The sequence below is a fragment of the Aristolochia californica genome, unplaced genomic scaffold (genome assembly GCF_029961685.1).
Source record: "Aristolochia californica isolate CCGP_79_NKW_82.1479 unplaced genomic scaffold, dmAriCali1.0.hap1 SCAF_12, whole genome shotgun sequence".
Classification (NCBI taxonomy): Eukaryota; Viridiplantae; Streptophyta; class Magnoliopsida; order Piperales; family Aristolochiaceae; genus Aristolochia; species Aristolochia californica.
In genome coordinates, this window is record NW_027181793.1 from 2,549,118 (window position 1) to 2,565,786 (window position 16,669).

The 16,669-nt window shown below is 36.4% G+C and overlaps 1 protein-coding gene across 1 annotated transcript; it reads left to right on the forward strand.

The window, feature by feature from the left end:
• Positions 1-9,244: 9,244 nt before the first annotated feature.
• Positions 9,245-14,515, forward strand: LOC137946522 (uncharacterized). The gene is made up of 3 exons (XM_068792856.1): positions 9,245-9,356; positions 13,816-14,108; positions 14,229-14,515. The coding sequence occupies exons 1-2, from the start codon at positions 9,278-9,280 to the stop codon at positions 14,058-14,060; spliced, it is 324 nt and encodes a 107-aa protein (XP_068648957.1). The 5' UTR covers positions 9,245-9,277; the 3' UTR covers positions 14,061-14,108; positions 14,229-14,515.
• Positions 14,516-16,669: the final 2,154 nt, after the last annotated feature.

Here is a 16,669-nt window from a genome sequence, read left to right on the forward strand (position 1 = left end):
TATACTATAGAGCCATGGTTATTTTTTATGAAGATAAGTATGAAGTCTTTACTTATATTTATATATTTTGTGCCATGGTATTTATTCGATTCAGCTCTAAACTGAAAATCCTTCGTTCTCTCAACGCCATGGGTATATGTTTGGAGATTTTACAATGAGAACGACATTATTCATCAGATATCATGTGATTACACTCTACAACAAAATAGAGCTATTGGAAGAGAGTTTTCCAAGCTGGTGGTGCTCCACTTGGGTTTCTCCTCTTCTATTAGGTTTTTCAAAGCCTATGGTGCCATTGGAAGACCAATTCAGTGTAAGTATAGACATCAATTCTTTTGCATAGTTGCCTAAAAACCCTCATTTTGAGTTTAAAAATTTGCTTGAGGTTAGTTCTGTTCGTTCTTCTCCGATTATATTTGGTCATCCCTATGATACTCAACCTACTGTTCTTAGAAAAGAACCTCGGTCTTGCACTTAACCTTCCATATCTCACCCAATGTCTAATATAATGTCATTTCAGTGATTATCATCTAGTTGTCATGCCTTTCTTACTTATCTTTCTTCTACCCCCTCTTCCTTAGTCCTATTTGGAGGTCCTTTAGCATCTAGGAAGGATATTAGATATTGAAGAAGAAATAGCAGCACTTTATGAAAATCAAACATGGAATTTGGTGACAGTACCACTACACAAAATAACAGTGGGATGTAAGTGGATGATCATGGCTAAACATAATCCATATGAGACCATTGTGACAGGTAGCTAAAGGTTATACATAATTTTATAGGATTGATTATGATGAGAAATTCTCCCTTGTGGCAAAATTAAATTTAGTACAAATTCTTCTCTCTCTCTTGCTGCAAATTTTAAGTGGTCCTTACACCAACTTGATGTGAAAAATGCAACTCTTCATGGAGATATTAGAGAAGAGGTTTATATGGATCAAGCACATGGGTTTGTGGTTGAGGGGGACGTGTTGTGCAAATTACAAAAATCTTTGTATGTGTTGAAACAATCACCGAGAGCATGGTTTGATATATTTAGTAGAGTAATGCTCTAGTTTGGTTTTAAAAGATGTATGATGGATCACCCAGTATTTGTGAAAAATATTAACTAGGAAGTAGTTCAACTAGCTAAGTATAAAAATGATCTTAATGTGGTAGGGAGTGATTTAGAAAGCTTCAACCAAGTGAAAGAAGGATTGTGTAAAAAAAATTTAAGACAAAACACTTGGGACTCCACAATTACTTCCTTGGGATTGAAGTGTTGCTAGGTATGGCATTGTTTTGTCATACAAGAAATATGTACTTGATTGACTTAGTGAAATAAGAATATTGGGGGTGTCATCCTACAGACACTCCTATGGATACTAACGTAAAATTATGTTCTGGTTCTAGAGAGTATATAGATGTGGGAAAATTCCAAAGGTTGGTAGGAAAACTAATATATCTTATTGTAACCAACCTCAAAACTCTCACTGACAAGCCCTGGAACAACCCTCTGGTACTTGAAGAAATCTCTGGGACAAGGTCTTCTATACAAATGCCATGGTCATGTTGAAATTGACAATTTTGTTAATACTGATTGGGCTGGTTCTTCAAATGACAATAAATCTACCTTAGGTTATTGTGCATTGGTTGGAGGCAACTTAGTAACTTAAAAGAGAAAGAAGCAAAATGTAGTTGCTCGATCCAGTGTAGAAGCAGAATATAGAGCCATAACACATGCAATTAGTGAAATGGTATGGATTAAATCCCTTCTCTCAGAACTTGGATTCAACAAAGACACTCCAATGAAACTCCATTGTGATAATCACATTGTCATTCATATTGCCACCAACCTAGTCTTTCATGAAATGACAAAATACATCAGATTGATTGTCACTTTGTCAAAGATAACAAGTTGGTGTCTAATGCATTGAGTATGTTTCATCTCAAAGTTAGTTTGTTATATATTCACAAAGGCTGTTGCATCTAGGTCACTGGGCATTACATGTTCCACGATAGGAGTTTGTGTTTTTTGTACTAGATTGAGGGAGAGTGTTGGAAGACGACCAAAAGAGTGGTATCATTATAATTTTTATGAATCATCCTTAATTCCAGAACTTGTAATAAGGAGTATTTGTGTAATTATGCACCTTAAAGTTATAATATAAAGCAAGGAGAGGGGATTAGGTTTTCATTTCAAAAACCTACTCTTTTGACCCTTTCCACTCACTCTCGAGCCTCTCAACTTTCCACTTCTCTTCTCACCTTTCTTCCTCCTTCACAATTCACTTTCTTTCTCATTTTCTCTCCTCTTTCTTACTCAGAGGTCTTCATAGGTTATGTTAGTGGAATCCTAAACTTCAAAATCAAGAAAATTAAAAAAGATGGAAGAAGGAGAAGAAGAGAAGAGCCTTTGGTTTAAGGAAGAGAAGAGAGAAGAGACGAGAGAAGAAAAGGAGAGAGGGAGAGAGGAGCACGAATTTTAGAGGAGAGAGAGAGAGAAAAACATAAATTTAAATCAGGCTTTAAGCATAATTATGTTAGCCTAGCCTCTTCTATTTACAGAATTCAATTACATGCAAAATAGAAACTCCTGGTTCAATTATGACTTAATCAAGAACTACACTAGGACTCTAACACTCAAGGACTTTTTAACTAAATAACTTACATAAAAAGGGAACTTAGAGTCCTAATTAAGAAAGACACTTTTGACCTTGACCTTTTCAAATAAAAATACCAAACTACCCCTAAAATGGTGCCCCCTTGCTTCCTCCAAATTGGTGCCCAATTGGTAATGATTATTCCTATTCTACCCTATTAAATACAAAAAATACCTTAGTGATCCTTCTAGCTCCTCTTCTATGACAATATTGTAGATTATAACATTCCACCCCCACCCCCCTTTGAAGAGCAACCTTATTATGAAGGTTGATAATTAGAGTAAAGACGTGCAAAGTAGAGTTCTCCACCTTTGGGATATACATCTGAAGCTTTTGCAACAATGACCAGGAACAACAAGGGTTTTCATGGAGAACGACACTCGGGTAGGGCAGTTATGCTTGTTGTAGTTGGAGTAGAAGATTGTAGTGGCTGAATAGAAGGTCTTCTAGGAAGGAACTTGGTAAGGGAAATTTTTTCCTCTTGAACCAGAGCATGGTAAATTGCTTCAATAAGGGTCTTTGGGTGAAAAAATCTTACTTTAGCAGCCGACTTAGGTTTAAGGACTCCAATAAAACTTCTTGCTTGTATGAGTTCTAGCCATTGGACTCTTTTGGCAATTCATTCAAAATCAGCTTGGTAGTCCCTAACTGAGCCGGCCTGTTGAAGCTTGGCTAGGAGAGAATCAAAATCTTGATATGGAGTTGGTACAAAGCTAACACATTGGGATTGTACTATCTTGCTAGGTGAGGAGCAGACTAGCCTTGTCATGTCGTTGGAGTCATCTTCTAGCATCCCCTTCCAAGTTGTCGTGTCTCAGGATTCCATTAGAATACGTTGAGAGTGTTTTGGAAGAGGAGGAAGTGAAGAGAGAGAAAGAGAGAGAGGGGGGGGGGGGGGGGGAGGGGAGGATATGGGGAAGAGAGTTGTGAAGGAGAGAAGAACAAAGGAACGAGAGAGCAAAATTGGGAAGAGGATTAGAGTTGTGAGCATGAATTCCTAATCCTCCCCCTTAAGCTTTATTTATAGGTATCAAGTTATAAGAATTACATGAATACCCTTCACCTTAATAGGTGTGAATAAAAGACAAAAGATCATAGACTTATTACATCAATGCCACCCTAGCTTACTCATATCTTCTAACATTCACCCTCAATCTGGCGGTGAGAAGACATCGTAGATTCCTAGCTTGGTGCATATAGTGGAGAGAACCTTTGAGCTAACCGGTTTTGTGATTATATCAACAACTTGCCTTTGAGATGAGACATGTTTGAGACATATAGTACTTACTAGCAATTTCTCTCTAACAAAGTGATAGTCAACTTCGATATACTTTGTTCTTTCATGAAAGACTGGATTGGAGGCAATATGAATTATAACTTGATTAAGACAGTAGAGTTCCATAGGGCTACCTTTGTAAAATCCCAACTCTACCATAAGGGATTTAATCCATAGAAGCTCGTTTACCACATGTGCCATAGCCCTATATTCTGTTTCAACACTGGATCTTGCAACTACATTTTATTTTTTACTCTTCCATGTGATAAGGTTGCCTCCAACTAATGTACAATACCCTGAGGAGGACTTTCTATCCTCTAGAGATCCAACCGTCTGCATCAGTAAAGCTTTCAATATCAAGCTGACCATGGAACTTATATAAGAACCTTTGACCTAGAACCTTTTTCAAATATCCGAGGATCCTTTCCAATGCCTGCCAATGAGAAATTTGAGATTTATGCATGTATTGATTGACAACACTAACAACAAAGTAGATATTTGGTCTACTCACAGTCAGATAAATCAACATCGTTACCAACCTTTGGTACTTTCCCACATCAACATCTTCTCCAGAGCCAACAAATAACTTTGCGTTTTTATATGATATTGTTTTAATAGGCAGTGATGCAAATAGTATAAAAGAAGTTAAAGAGAAGATATGTAAAGAATTTAATATGAAGGATCTTGGACTTCTGAAATATTTCTTGGGTATTGAGGTCTTCCAATCAAATCATGGGATCATGTTATCTCAAAGGAAATATGTTCTTGATCTACTTAAGGACACATGGATGATGAAATGTCGACCAACGGATACTCATGTGGGAAAGCTTGTGGGAACACAAAAATATCAGAGACTTGTGGGAAAGCTTATTTACCTTACAATGACTAGACCTGATATATCATATGCAGTAAGTGTGGTTAGTCAGTATATGCATAAACAACAATTTACCCATTGGCGAGCTTTGGAGAGGATACTGAGGTACATAAAAGGAGCTCCGGGGAAGGGTCTTCTCTATAAAAATCATGGTCACTTCAACATTGAAGGTTTTTTGGATGCATATTGGGTTGGATCACCTGATGATAGGAAGTCTACTTATGGGTATTGTTCCTTAGTTGGAGGTAACCTAGTTACAAGGACAAGCAACAAGCAGAATGTTATTGCTAGATCCAGTGCAGAAGCAGAATATAAAGCTATGGCCCACGTAGTCAGTGAGCTTCTATGGATCATATCTCTTCTTACTAAATTGAGGTTCTATGAAGAAGCCCCTATGGACTTATATTGTGACAACCAGGTAGCCATTCATATTGCTTCAAATCCGGTCTTTAACAAGATAACAAAACATATTGAGGTAGATTGCCATTTTATATGGGAGAAATTTCAAGTTGGTATCTTATCTCTCAGACATGTTTCATCTCAAGGTCAGGTGGTAGACATTTTCATGAAACCATTTACATCCAAGATTCATACCACTATATACAACAAGTTGGGTATCTATGATGTTTTCTTTCCCCCAACTTGAGGGAGTGTTGGAAGTTAAAAATCAAAATATAGTGGCACGATATAATTTTCCCTTATTTTTTATCCCTTTCTCCCCCTTCTTAGGGTAAAGGGTAAAAATATAATTATAATTCCTCTCATTAATATAAATACAATACGGGAGAGGATTAGGACATCACTTAACCTAATCCTCATTCCTCTCTCTCACTCAAACCCTCTCTCAACTTCAAAGTCTCTCCTCTCTTATCTCACTCTTCTTCCTCTCGTTCCTCTTCTCTCTCCTTCACCTCACATTTGGTCCCTTCCCTCTCTCTTATGCTGATTATCTATAATGTTTGTCAGAGTGGTTCTGTCCACTCTTGTAGGCGGTAGCCTTTCGCACCTAATAGATCAGTCTATTGGCTGTATTGGCTAGCCGCTGTCATGGTCTCAGAGCTGGGCACGTCATGTCCTGCATTCGAATCCTGTGAGAGGAGGTCAAGAATGGGCGGGGTGGGTGTCAGAGTGGTTTCGTCCATTCTTGCAGGCGATAGCTTTTCGCACCTAACAGATCGGTCTGTTGGGTGTATTGACTAGCCGTTGTCATGGAGGTCCTACTAGGAGACGAACCTAGGTCACTAGATTCAAATTCCAGAGTGCACCTAACAGATTGCTGGATTCAAGGTTGTTGGAATATGTTGGTGATCTATGTTATGACATGGTCTTCCACACCTTAAACAGTTAACCTATTGGGTGCGGATGGTTTGGTACTCTGCATTTGGCACGCCATCCCGCGTTCGAATCCCCGTGAGTTCATTTCCATTTGGTTTGGCGCGGGGACTTTGCATTTGGCGGGATGGGTGTAAGTATCGGTCCTTGGTCCCACTTAATCGGTTAACCTTTTCGGGTCACATTGGCTAGCTGTCTTACATGGTATCAGAGCAGGTTTCACACTTCCCGCCTTCAAATCCCCGCGCGTTCGCATGTTTGGCGTGGGGACTTTGCATTTGCATTTGTATTTGGAATTTGACCTGGGTTTAACCCGAGGGTTTGGTTTGCAGGGGAGTGTTGGAATATGTTGATTATGTTTTTGTTTCAAACATTGACAACTTGAGGGGGGGAAGTAGAAGAAGAAGTACAAAAATAAGTATTTTATTCTACTTGTTGTGGTAATTTTTATGTGGCCAAAATATTCAAGAAAGGAGGTGCACAAAAGATGAAGTTTTTGCATCTATGAAGAATATTTTTCAGCAAAAGAAAATTGAAGGCCAATAATCATTTTCATTGCTAGCTAAAATTTATAAACTCCAGCTTGAGAGACAGTGTTGAAGAGCAAATATGGAAGAGTCTTACATAACTCTCACAAAAAGAAGTCTTATAAAGCCATAATTATTATGGAAGCAAGCCTAAGCGCATTTGAAATCAAAACCTACTTGATTTTGAACATTCATCCAAATGACATCTCAAGATAAATTGCTCATTTCCAAAGGACAATCAACCAATCGTACCCCTCTATTCAACGATGTAAACTATTGCTATTGGAAGGTAAGAATAAATTTTTTCCTCTAATCCATGGATTGGAATATATGACATGTGACAAAGAATGAGCCATTTGAAGCACAAAAATTAGAAAATAACGACCTTGTCACATTGGAATGCAATGAGTTGATTAGGGAAGAGAAGGAGCAACTCAGAATTAACTCCAATGCCATCTAACTTATTATTGTATGCCTTAGGACCAAATGAGTTTAACCGGGTCTCTGTATGTAAGGTCGCTAAGAAAATATGGGAAAAACTTGAGGTCACACATGAATGGATCACTAGAGTCAAGAACTCTAGAATAAGTTTATTGATAGACCAATACAGAAAATTTAAAATAAAGTCGAGCAAATCAATAACTGAGATGAACTCTAGGTTCACTCAAATAATCAATGAATTGAACATTCTAGGGGAATCAATCTCCCTTTTATAGGCAAAATGACAAGCTTTTCAAGGCTGCCATTCATGAGAATGCTAACTGGGACATGAGGAAGACCGCCATTTGTGAGGATTTTCTTTAGAACCATGAGCTTGGAAGAGCTTCGAGGGATTCTCCTAGCTTATGAGATGGAATCGAAAGAAAGAGAGGAAGAGCAATCTAAAAAGAAGACTCTTGCTCTAAAGGCCAAGACTAGAACTGAAAATGACTCTAGTGAAGAAAGCTTCGGTGAAGTGGGCCTCTTCACTAGACATCTTCAAAAGATGTACCAAAAGGAGAAGAATTTTAGGACAAGGCCAATTGAGAACTCAAAATAAAAATTAATTTAGGAAAACTAATGTTTGTTTTGAGTGTGGCAAACCGAGGCATGGAAGAAACAATTGCCCTAACCTAAAAGGAAGAATTTCATCCTTAAGCAAGGATCCAAAGAATAAAAATAAGAAAATCTAGATCTCTGCTTGGGATGCTATGGAAGAAGAGTCTGTCCATTCCAAGGAAGAAGGAAGTGATGTAGGACTTCTGGCAATTGAAGATGATGACAAGTCCACCACTTTGGAAGAGCCAAGGATGAAAGTGAGTTATAATTACTCTTAAAAAAACCCATTCATAGTCTTAACAAATACAAGAAAAAATGCAATGGTGAAAAACATGAGATTGTAAAGTTCAAAAATGAGTTCATCTCCTTGAAGGAAGCAAATGAAATCCATGTGGCTAATGGTATAAGGTAATATGGTGTGATAGACAAGCAATTGTGTGATAGACTTGTTTTTTGAGAAGAAGAGCATTGAATTAAACAATAATCCAAAGCTCTATCACAAAAAAAAAAAAAAAACCTTAGGAGAAAACTTGGGAAGAACAAGAAAAGTCAAAAACAAAAAGTTCACTCCTATTTCTCATATTCGATGCCACTATTGTAATGGAGTGGGATACTATGCTCACATTTGCCAAATTAAAAATAGAAATAGCATCAAACAACGTTGGGTACCCAAAACAACCGATAGGTTTGTGGGTACTCACAAAACATTAGGCAAACAAATTTGGATGCCCAAATCACATAGCACTTTAAATGTTATCCCAAAGGGATCCAACTTAAAATGGATCTCTAAGGACTAAATCTCTTGTTATGTAGGTTTGTCTCCAAGCCAAGGCAAAAAAATATATAAATTTTGGATGCTCGAGGCACATGACCATTGATAAGAAAAACTTCATAGAACTCATACCAAAAGACGTCATGTAACATTTGGAGACAATAACAAAGGTACCATAAAAAAATCGGTATCTCAAACCCTTTCATAACCGATGCCTATTATGTAGAGGGTTGATGCATAAGTTAGCATTAGTCAATTTTGTGATAAAGGAAGCAAAGTTTCATTTGAAATAGACAAAAGTTTAGTAAGGAATGAAAACGATAAACTAGTTCTAGAGGGACACAAAAATAAAAACTTCTATGTTGTAAACATAGTTGATTTACCACTCAACCTTGCAGAAACAAGGTCCTACTATCGATTATTCCAAAATAATGGTAAAACTATTAAAAATATTTGGAATTTTTTTTAGAATTGCGGTGAATAAGTTATTCCCTTGATAATCTTATATGTCATTGCCATTTCATTTTCTGGCTTTCTTCATCAATAAAATTGCCCCTAGTTGGAATTTGGAAGGGGGACTCCCCACCTTAATCTCGGGCATAGCCATGACAGATGCTGAGCCGGCGGTTGTCCTGCCGACATTCCATTTTTCAAAGATCCGACGGTCCATATCCACTTATCTCCTTCCAGGCGTTCAAATTGAGAAATCAAAAACAGCGGGCAGGCGCGTGCCCGTGAGTACTAAAATACAAAATTTTTGCTCATTGAATGAAACACCTGACCAGGAATAATCGAAAGGAGTAAGCGAGAGAGATGAGCGTAAAACCAGAGTTGTCTAGATCGGTGCGGCATCTCATCTTCCTCCTTTTGGTTTCTCTGCAAATTATCTCAGGTTATGCCGGTTCCTCTTTTCAGATCTCCGGAAAAAAAAACTCTTGTTTCTTTCATTTTCGTAATGTTTTTTCTTTTTCTGCTGCCACAGGATCTCTAATCATTCGGAAAATTCGACGAAAATTTCTGAATCTTTGTGCATAGAATCACTCAGTAGGAATTTCATGTTACCATGTCTTGTCATCAGAACTGTGATTTTCATGTTGAACTACTGTTCATTTTTTGGTGAAAATCGTGGCGAATTTTGGTGAGACTGACCTCAAGAAACTATTAAGCGATTCGGTTGAGATTGTTTTCAAATCGTGGGGCGTGTTGCTTTCTCTATTTTTTGTTCACTTTTCTCTCTGTTTGATTTCGGTTTCATGCATGATAAGAGTGCTATTATCGATCACCCAATCTATTGGGGGTCGTATGCTTTTTGTTCTTTAAATTCATGATTCGTGTTACACATCGCTTTCAAATGTCATAGGGTTGATGCATAATCTCGGAAACATTCTTGTGAAGTTGCTATTGCATGGTATGTTTAACTTTGATGAAATGATTGTTAAACCTTGCAAGTTGTCAGTTTCTGTAGACTTTTGCTTCCTACCGGTCGTTAGTCTTGGGTAACAAAGTTGTTTTTGAAGTAAATACTAAGCTTACAACTTTTGTTTTTAAACTTGGTGACTGTCTCTAGGTTTCATTTCATTTATATTACTTGATGTCAAATTGTATGGTGGATCACCCCTTGTGGTTGGTTTTTCCCTAAAAATTATAAAATACAATTATTTGGACATAAAAGGTTTGTACTCTAAGATAATTCATCTTTATAATGTTGTTTTCTTTTAATTTTAGAAAGAAATAAAAGAACCGTGTGACGTAATTTTGTTGCAAACTTCTCCAACTCCTTATGACTGGTCCCTTGTGATCCGTCTTATGTTACCACCTAGGTTCACTTTCCTACTTACTTTATAGTAATCGATGTTGTTAACCTGCACCCCTACTGGAAGGTATCTGCCAGTTGTATTAACTTATAGACTCTACGTCTGACAAGGATGACTTCATTGAAGCAGCATTTCCAAACAGGTGGTGGCGTTTATGTCTCATCTGCCATTTTTCAAATAATTTTTTTTTTTGGTTTGTTTCAGTATGACCAGCATTAGAGTGTGTTTGCGCCAATAGGAAAGCATTGGACAAAATGTCTAGTGGAAATTTTTTCCATTTGACCGAACTTTCTGGTGTTTATGCCATTTTAGGTGACAGAAAATTTTCCACTTGATTGCTCTTACTTTTGAGAAATGTTAAAAAAATTTAAAAATAAGTTTCCTATTGCTTCAATAGGAAACTATGGATAAAATAAACTAATAACCACTATAGTCGTTCTTGATCACTTCTCTCTTACTTCAACCTTATTTTTTGGTTTTTTATAAAAATATTTTATTTCTTATGCAAATAAAAACTTTTAACTAATTTATCCATTGTTTCTTGTGCGACATAAATGCTAGCATTCTGATCAAGTAAAATATTCTGATAGGAAAATTCTCCACTGGAAAAGTCAGTCCTGTCATTTTGTTTTCCTATGGTGGTACAAACAGTCCCTTAATGACCCCCTTCAGCAAATAGCCTTGGAGAAAGCTTGATGGCTTCCTTAAATACCAGCACGGAAATGTTTTGAAAGTGCTTAACACATCCACCTGTTTCATCTTGAAGACCGCAGAGTAGCAAGTTTCCTCATGTTAAAATAAGGCTCCTCCAGTTTTCTTCTTAGTGTCCCTTGTCCTACCACTTCACTGCCCAGGGTAAGACATATAAAACTGGACCTGTAATTTCTCCCCTAACTTTAGTAACTTTCCCATTGGCCCTGTCAGTCCATCAGCCTTGAAATATATGTCCAATTTCCAATTCTCAATATTAGCATGGAAACTCTACACTAGGAACCCATAATTGGGAACCTACAATATGAAATGCTTTTCCAGAAGCTTCTGTAAAATTTTGAAATAACTCTACTGAGTACTTTTCTTTGTATTCTGCTTTCTTAAGCCATCCCATACATCATATTATGCAGATTATTGCTGCCAAAATAACTGTTTATGTGTGATTGTTGTCAGATCAAAACTGTTCGTCAAAAAAAAAAAAAATTATGATTAACATCCCCATATAGAGTGATTCAAAGGGACAATAGAAGAAATAAGAATAAAAAAACTGTTAGCTTACTTTGGATTTTTTTTTTTTGTTGAAAAGTTACCTTGGGCCTTTTACTTGTATTAAAACGAGATTGGATAGACAAAGAAAGGAAAAAATGGAATAGAAAGACCTTGGACTACTCCAATTGGACTATTGCCACAGTCATTGAGTGGCTATGCCCAATATTCTGTTCGGGGCCTGCAAGCTTCTGGGTGCTATCGTCAGAGGGAATTGGGGATCAGTCATTTGGGTGTCCAGTTACACCATCTGTGTTCCTACTCCATGGTCTCTCACCATGCAGCTGTCTTAAGCTTAATTCTAATAGCTGCTCCTTGCTAACACTGGATTCGCTGGTGGTGGTGGTGTGATTAGGCACTCAGAAAATGTTAGCTATCTTCTATGTCACTTTTGCTCATGCATCTACAGACATAAAGCTGAGGGCCATCTTGCATGGTCTTTGGCTCCAAGAAGATCACTTCATCTCACCTCTTTGGGTGGAAGGGGATTCACCAGTCATCATCTTTACAGTGTCGGGGAGAAAATCCCTTCTTGGTCAGCTCTTCATTTACTTTGACGAGAAGTATTTATGTCAACTTTTGTTAGGCACTTGGATCCATGTCTCAAGGAATGCCAATTGCCTAGTTGATTCCTTGGCTAAAAGCAGTACCTCCTGACAACACCTTGTTGTGTGAAGAGCATGTTTTCCCTTAGTAGCTTTTGAGTCGTATTTTATTTATCTGTACTTCTTTTTGGTGCTTTCTCCTTGTAGGTGTTTGCCTTCTCTCATTGTGGCTTGTTTATAGAGTTTCACTTGTTAAAATCCCCACTGTCATCTCCCCTTTTCCCCATTCCATCTGCTCCCCCTTCTCAACCAAAAAAAAAGAGGGGTATTGTTGGTTCCTTGATGGATAAGGGTGTGCTATGGTTGCCATAAAGGAGAGAACAGAGGTGACAATATTTTTGGAATACCACAATTAGAGAATTGTGTAAGTGTGAGATGACCCTTGGGAAAAATTGCACAGGTATCAACCCAATCTTAGTTTATTGGTAATTTCAACAAGTTTGCTTTTAAATTTTTGTTTTTTTTAATTTTATGACAAAAATAACGGTTTCAACATACTTGGTCCAGATAGAATTCAAACAGTTGAAACAATATAAATTTATTGATGTGAGAAAAGCAGTTAGCAGTTGATGTCTTGTGAGTGCCTTCACTATTCATTAGTTATTTATAAGAAAAGGATGTTGATTCTCCTCTTACACATGCACTTTAGGACATGAGGGATGGGAGAGGTGAAGAAGGGCATATTTTCCCACCTTTCCCTAAAAATGTAAATTGAGGACCCCCTTGGCCTGAAAACTCTGGGTTGACAATGGTTAAATTTCTCAGAGTAATTTCCTGTAGATGTCAGTTTCCAGGAAAAAAAAGGTGTGTATAAATACATTTAAAGATGTATCTGCTGGTAGAATTTGAAATGTTTTCATTGATATGTCATTTTCACTAAGCTTGATTTTGCAGATTTCTATCACATTGTATGTTGTATCTTTCATCTATTTATCTCTTGTATGAACTTCTTCATACAACCTCCTCTCCAATTAATTTTAAAGCTTGGCTTAGCTAAATGGCTTCAGTTTAATAACAGTAACTGAGTTGAGCTGTGCATGTGGTTGAGCACTGGATTGAGCAGTGGTTTAACTCTTGCTGTTTCTTCAATGTATTGTACTAGTGCTACTCCATTTAATGGAGGTCTGAGAGCTTGATAAAGGTCTATGTTTTCATCCTTAGTAGAATATTTAAGTTGAAGTCCATTATAAAGTAGATAATTATGTAGTACATAAGTACAGGTATGTTACTTCATCCTTGTTAGAATATTAAAGTCGAAGTCCATTCTAAAGAAAATACTTATGTAGTAGTGTGCATTAGCCTGGTACTTGACCAGCCCATGGCCTTACAAAATACATCAGATTCCTGTTGTGAGTGTTTGCAGATCCGCAACTGCAGTTCCTTTTTCGGAGGAATCTGTAGGATCTACACCTTTATTCTTATAGACATCTCATTCTCTTAAAAAGAGCCAACATTAGCCTTGTTAAAAATAAATCACTGTGGCATTACTTTTGGTATGGATATAGATGGTGCATAGGCATATTCACTCATCTTATTATTGGGTATTGTCTTGCATATGTTTCTGACCAGGAAAAAAGTACAGGTTCTTTTAGGTATTAAATACTTCACTACTGGAGTTCTCTACTTGCTTGTTGATGTGTACCATAGACTAACATACTCATATGTACCTTCATAGGCTTGTCTGAGGACCCTTCAACTTCTAAAGATGGGCAAAATGCTGGGAAATCAGCTTCTTCTTCTAAGAGCAATAAGGGGCTAAATGTATTAGTCATTTGCCTTGGACTGTTAGCAGTTGTGGGGTTTTCGTTATTCTTGTTCAAGATATGGCAGAAGAAGAAAAGAGAGGAACAACATGCTCGCCTTTTGAGACTGTTTGAGGAAGACGATGAACTCGAGCTTGAGCTTGGCCTCCGTGATTGAGAGGCCTGGGTCATTGTCTAACAGTTGATGTGAACCGAGTCTTCTATGGTAATATATTTACTCCCTTTGTTTTGAAATCCTTGTCTATTTGTTTCTCTTGACATTTGTTACCCGAAAGAAGAATTGAAGAACTACTACAGATGGTTTGCTTTTGTTGCCACAATGCAGGTTTTGGTGGCCCTCAGCTGCATCAAATACTAGGTGGATGAAATTGAAAACATGGAATATGTTTCCAAGGTAAAGGTCAGAGTTATCCTATTTCTTTATAGTCACTGTAATTTTTCTTCTTGTAGTAAACAAAATATTTTTTATATGGTCTTTGAGATATCAAATTTACCCGCTCTGTAAAGTATGATTTGCATACTCCATTGTAGCTTCCAAATTGTTTATTTTCATGTTCAAGATGTTTGAGATTTCGTACTACAGCAATAGTTAAATTTGTTGTTACTTGCAAATCAGCATGAGAAGATTGGATGGTAACATATTGAAGAGTAGTTGGTCAACAGCCCTAGAAAAGAAGAATGTGAAATTTATGATCAAACTTCAGATTTCCTTAGAAAGTAAAGAGGAGATTTACCGAAACTTGGCTGCCAACGTTAACCAATCTCTTGCCCCTTGCTGTTTTCCGAATATAGGGCATGGATTAGAGAGGTTTTCATCCTGCTGAAGAGGTTTAGATTAATGTAGGTCGTCTGCATGGTCTCTGCATCATTTTCAGGCGTTATTTATTGCAAGATTTGACAAGGATTGAGCAAATTGTGTTTTTTTCTTCCCTGAAAAATGATTTTTTTTTTGTGTTAAAGCAAACTGCTCAAATGACAAAGATAATCAAAACCTTGAGTAGTATCGTGATCCTCTGGTTGTTCGTTTCTGTTAGTACTTCACTCATATTGGAAAATGGATTAGGTGTTAGTTTCTTCAGTTGACAGAGTTCCAGCTTGAATTGGAGTAACTGTATCCGTGAAAAAAAGTAGTCTATAAATATATTTTGTTTAAAAGGGGTCTGAATTTGAACCATTTGATTTAAACTATATTTGAAAGTCTTATGTGTATTTGATCAAATCCGACTGATTTTATGTCTGAGCAATTTTAATTGATTCTATCTGAACTTTTTGTGTAGCTATGCTCAGTACAGGGAAAAAATGGGATTTCAATTATAATGCCACTATGCTTAGACCATAAGGGTCTTTTTGGATTTCTTAAAAAAGAAAAGAAAAGAAAAGAGGTTTCTTTTATCTCGTTTGGATGTCTATGGAAAATGAAAGAGAAATATAGTTTTCTTGTTTGGATACACGTGAAAAATGAAAAAGAAAAGAAGATTAGTAATATTTTATTTTTTTATGATTAAAAAATTATTTACCCCTTTCTATTTCTTTTCTTTTTGCTTGGAATTTCATCATTTTAAGATGGAAAATATTGTAACTAAGAGAGACTATTTCTCTCTCATTTTCTTTCATCTCCATGATTCTTTGCTGCTAAACAACAGAAAATTACTTTCTTTTTCTTCTTCTTTTCTTTTCTGGGGTTCTAAATAGACTCTAAAGGTCTTGGTATGCCATGCCATGCAATGATATAGCTGTGAAATGGTATGAATTCGTGTTAAATGGATTTGTCTTTGGCTCTTCTCATCACATAGGTGAATTAGTTGTATTGTGTGCCAATTGCATCATTTGGTTACAATTTCTTTAGAAGAATATATCCACGTGAAGATTCATAATGGAGTTCAAGACTCTAGAATTAATTCTACAACCCTTCTTTGTTGTTGGATATGACATGAAGGGATTCATGATTAGGATCCAAAAAAGTCCATTTCTTTGTCTTGGATTTTTGGAAATGTTTTTGTGGATATGAATGACAATTAGATGGTGCAAAACTTGCATTTAGCATCGATGATGGACGTGATCTATAATTGAATTAGCTAAAGATTATTTAGGATTCATTTTAATTATCCTATATTTGTATATTAATTGATGTTAAATCCATAATTCATAGATTAAAGCTCCCAAATTTTTGATTCATAGTCTTTGGAACAAAAGTACCCCTCTTTTCACCTGACATCTATTTGATAACTCATAATCATGGCAGTATATAACATAACATTCCACCACAAAGGAACATAACTATTTTTAGGTCAATTTGAAGATTTTATATTAAATGATGTGAAATCCACAATTCATATATCAAAGATATTATATTTACGATTCATATTCTTAGGGGCTAAAATGCCCATGTTCTTATCTCACAACTATTTCATAACATAAGATTATGATAATGCGTAACATTGTATTCCACTATAGAGTAACATAATTTTTATTTATTGTTTAACACTATCATAATTGTGAATTACATAGTATTCTATTACTACTTTTAATATATTTGTTTCCTAGAAAAAAATGTTTTAGGTTGGGATGCAAATAGGGACATTTTTCTGTAGTGCATAAGATAGGATTATGACAGTGCATAACATAGTATTCACAGTAGAGTAACATAGTTATTATTTACTGTTTAATATAGTATCAAACTACTGCATAACATAGTATTCTATTACATAGTAACATAGTTGTTTCTTGAAAAAAGATATCTTATGTTGGACTTGGAAACAAGGACAT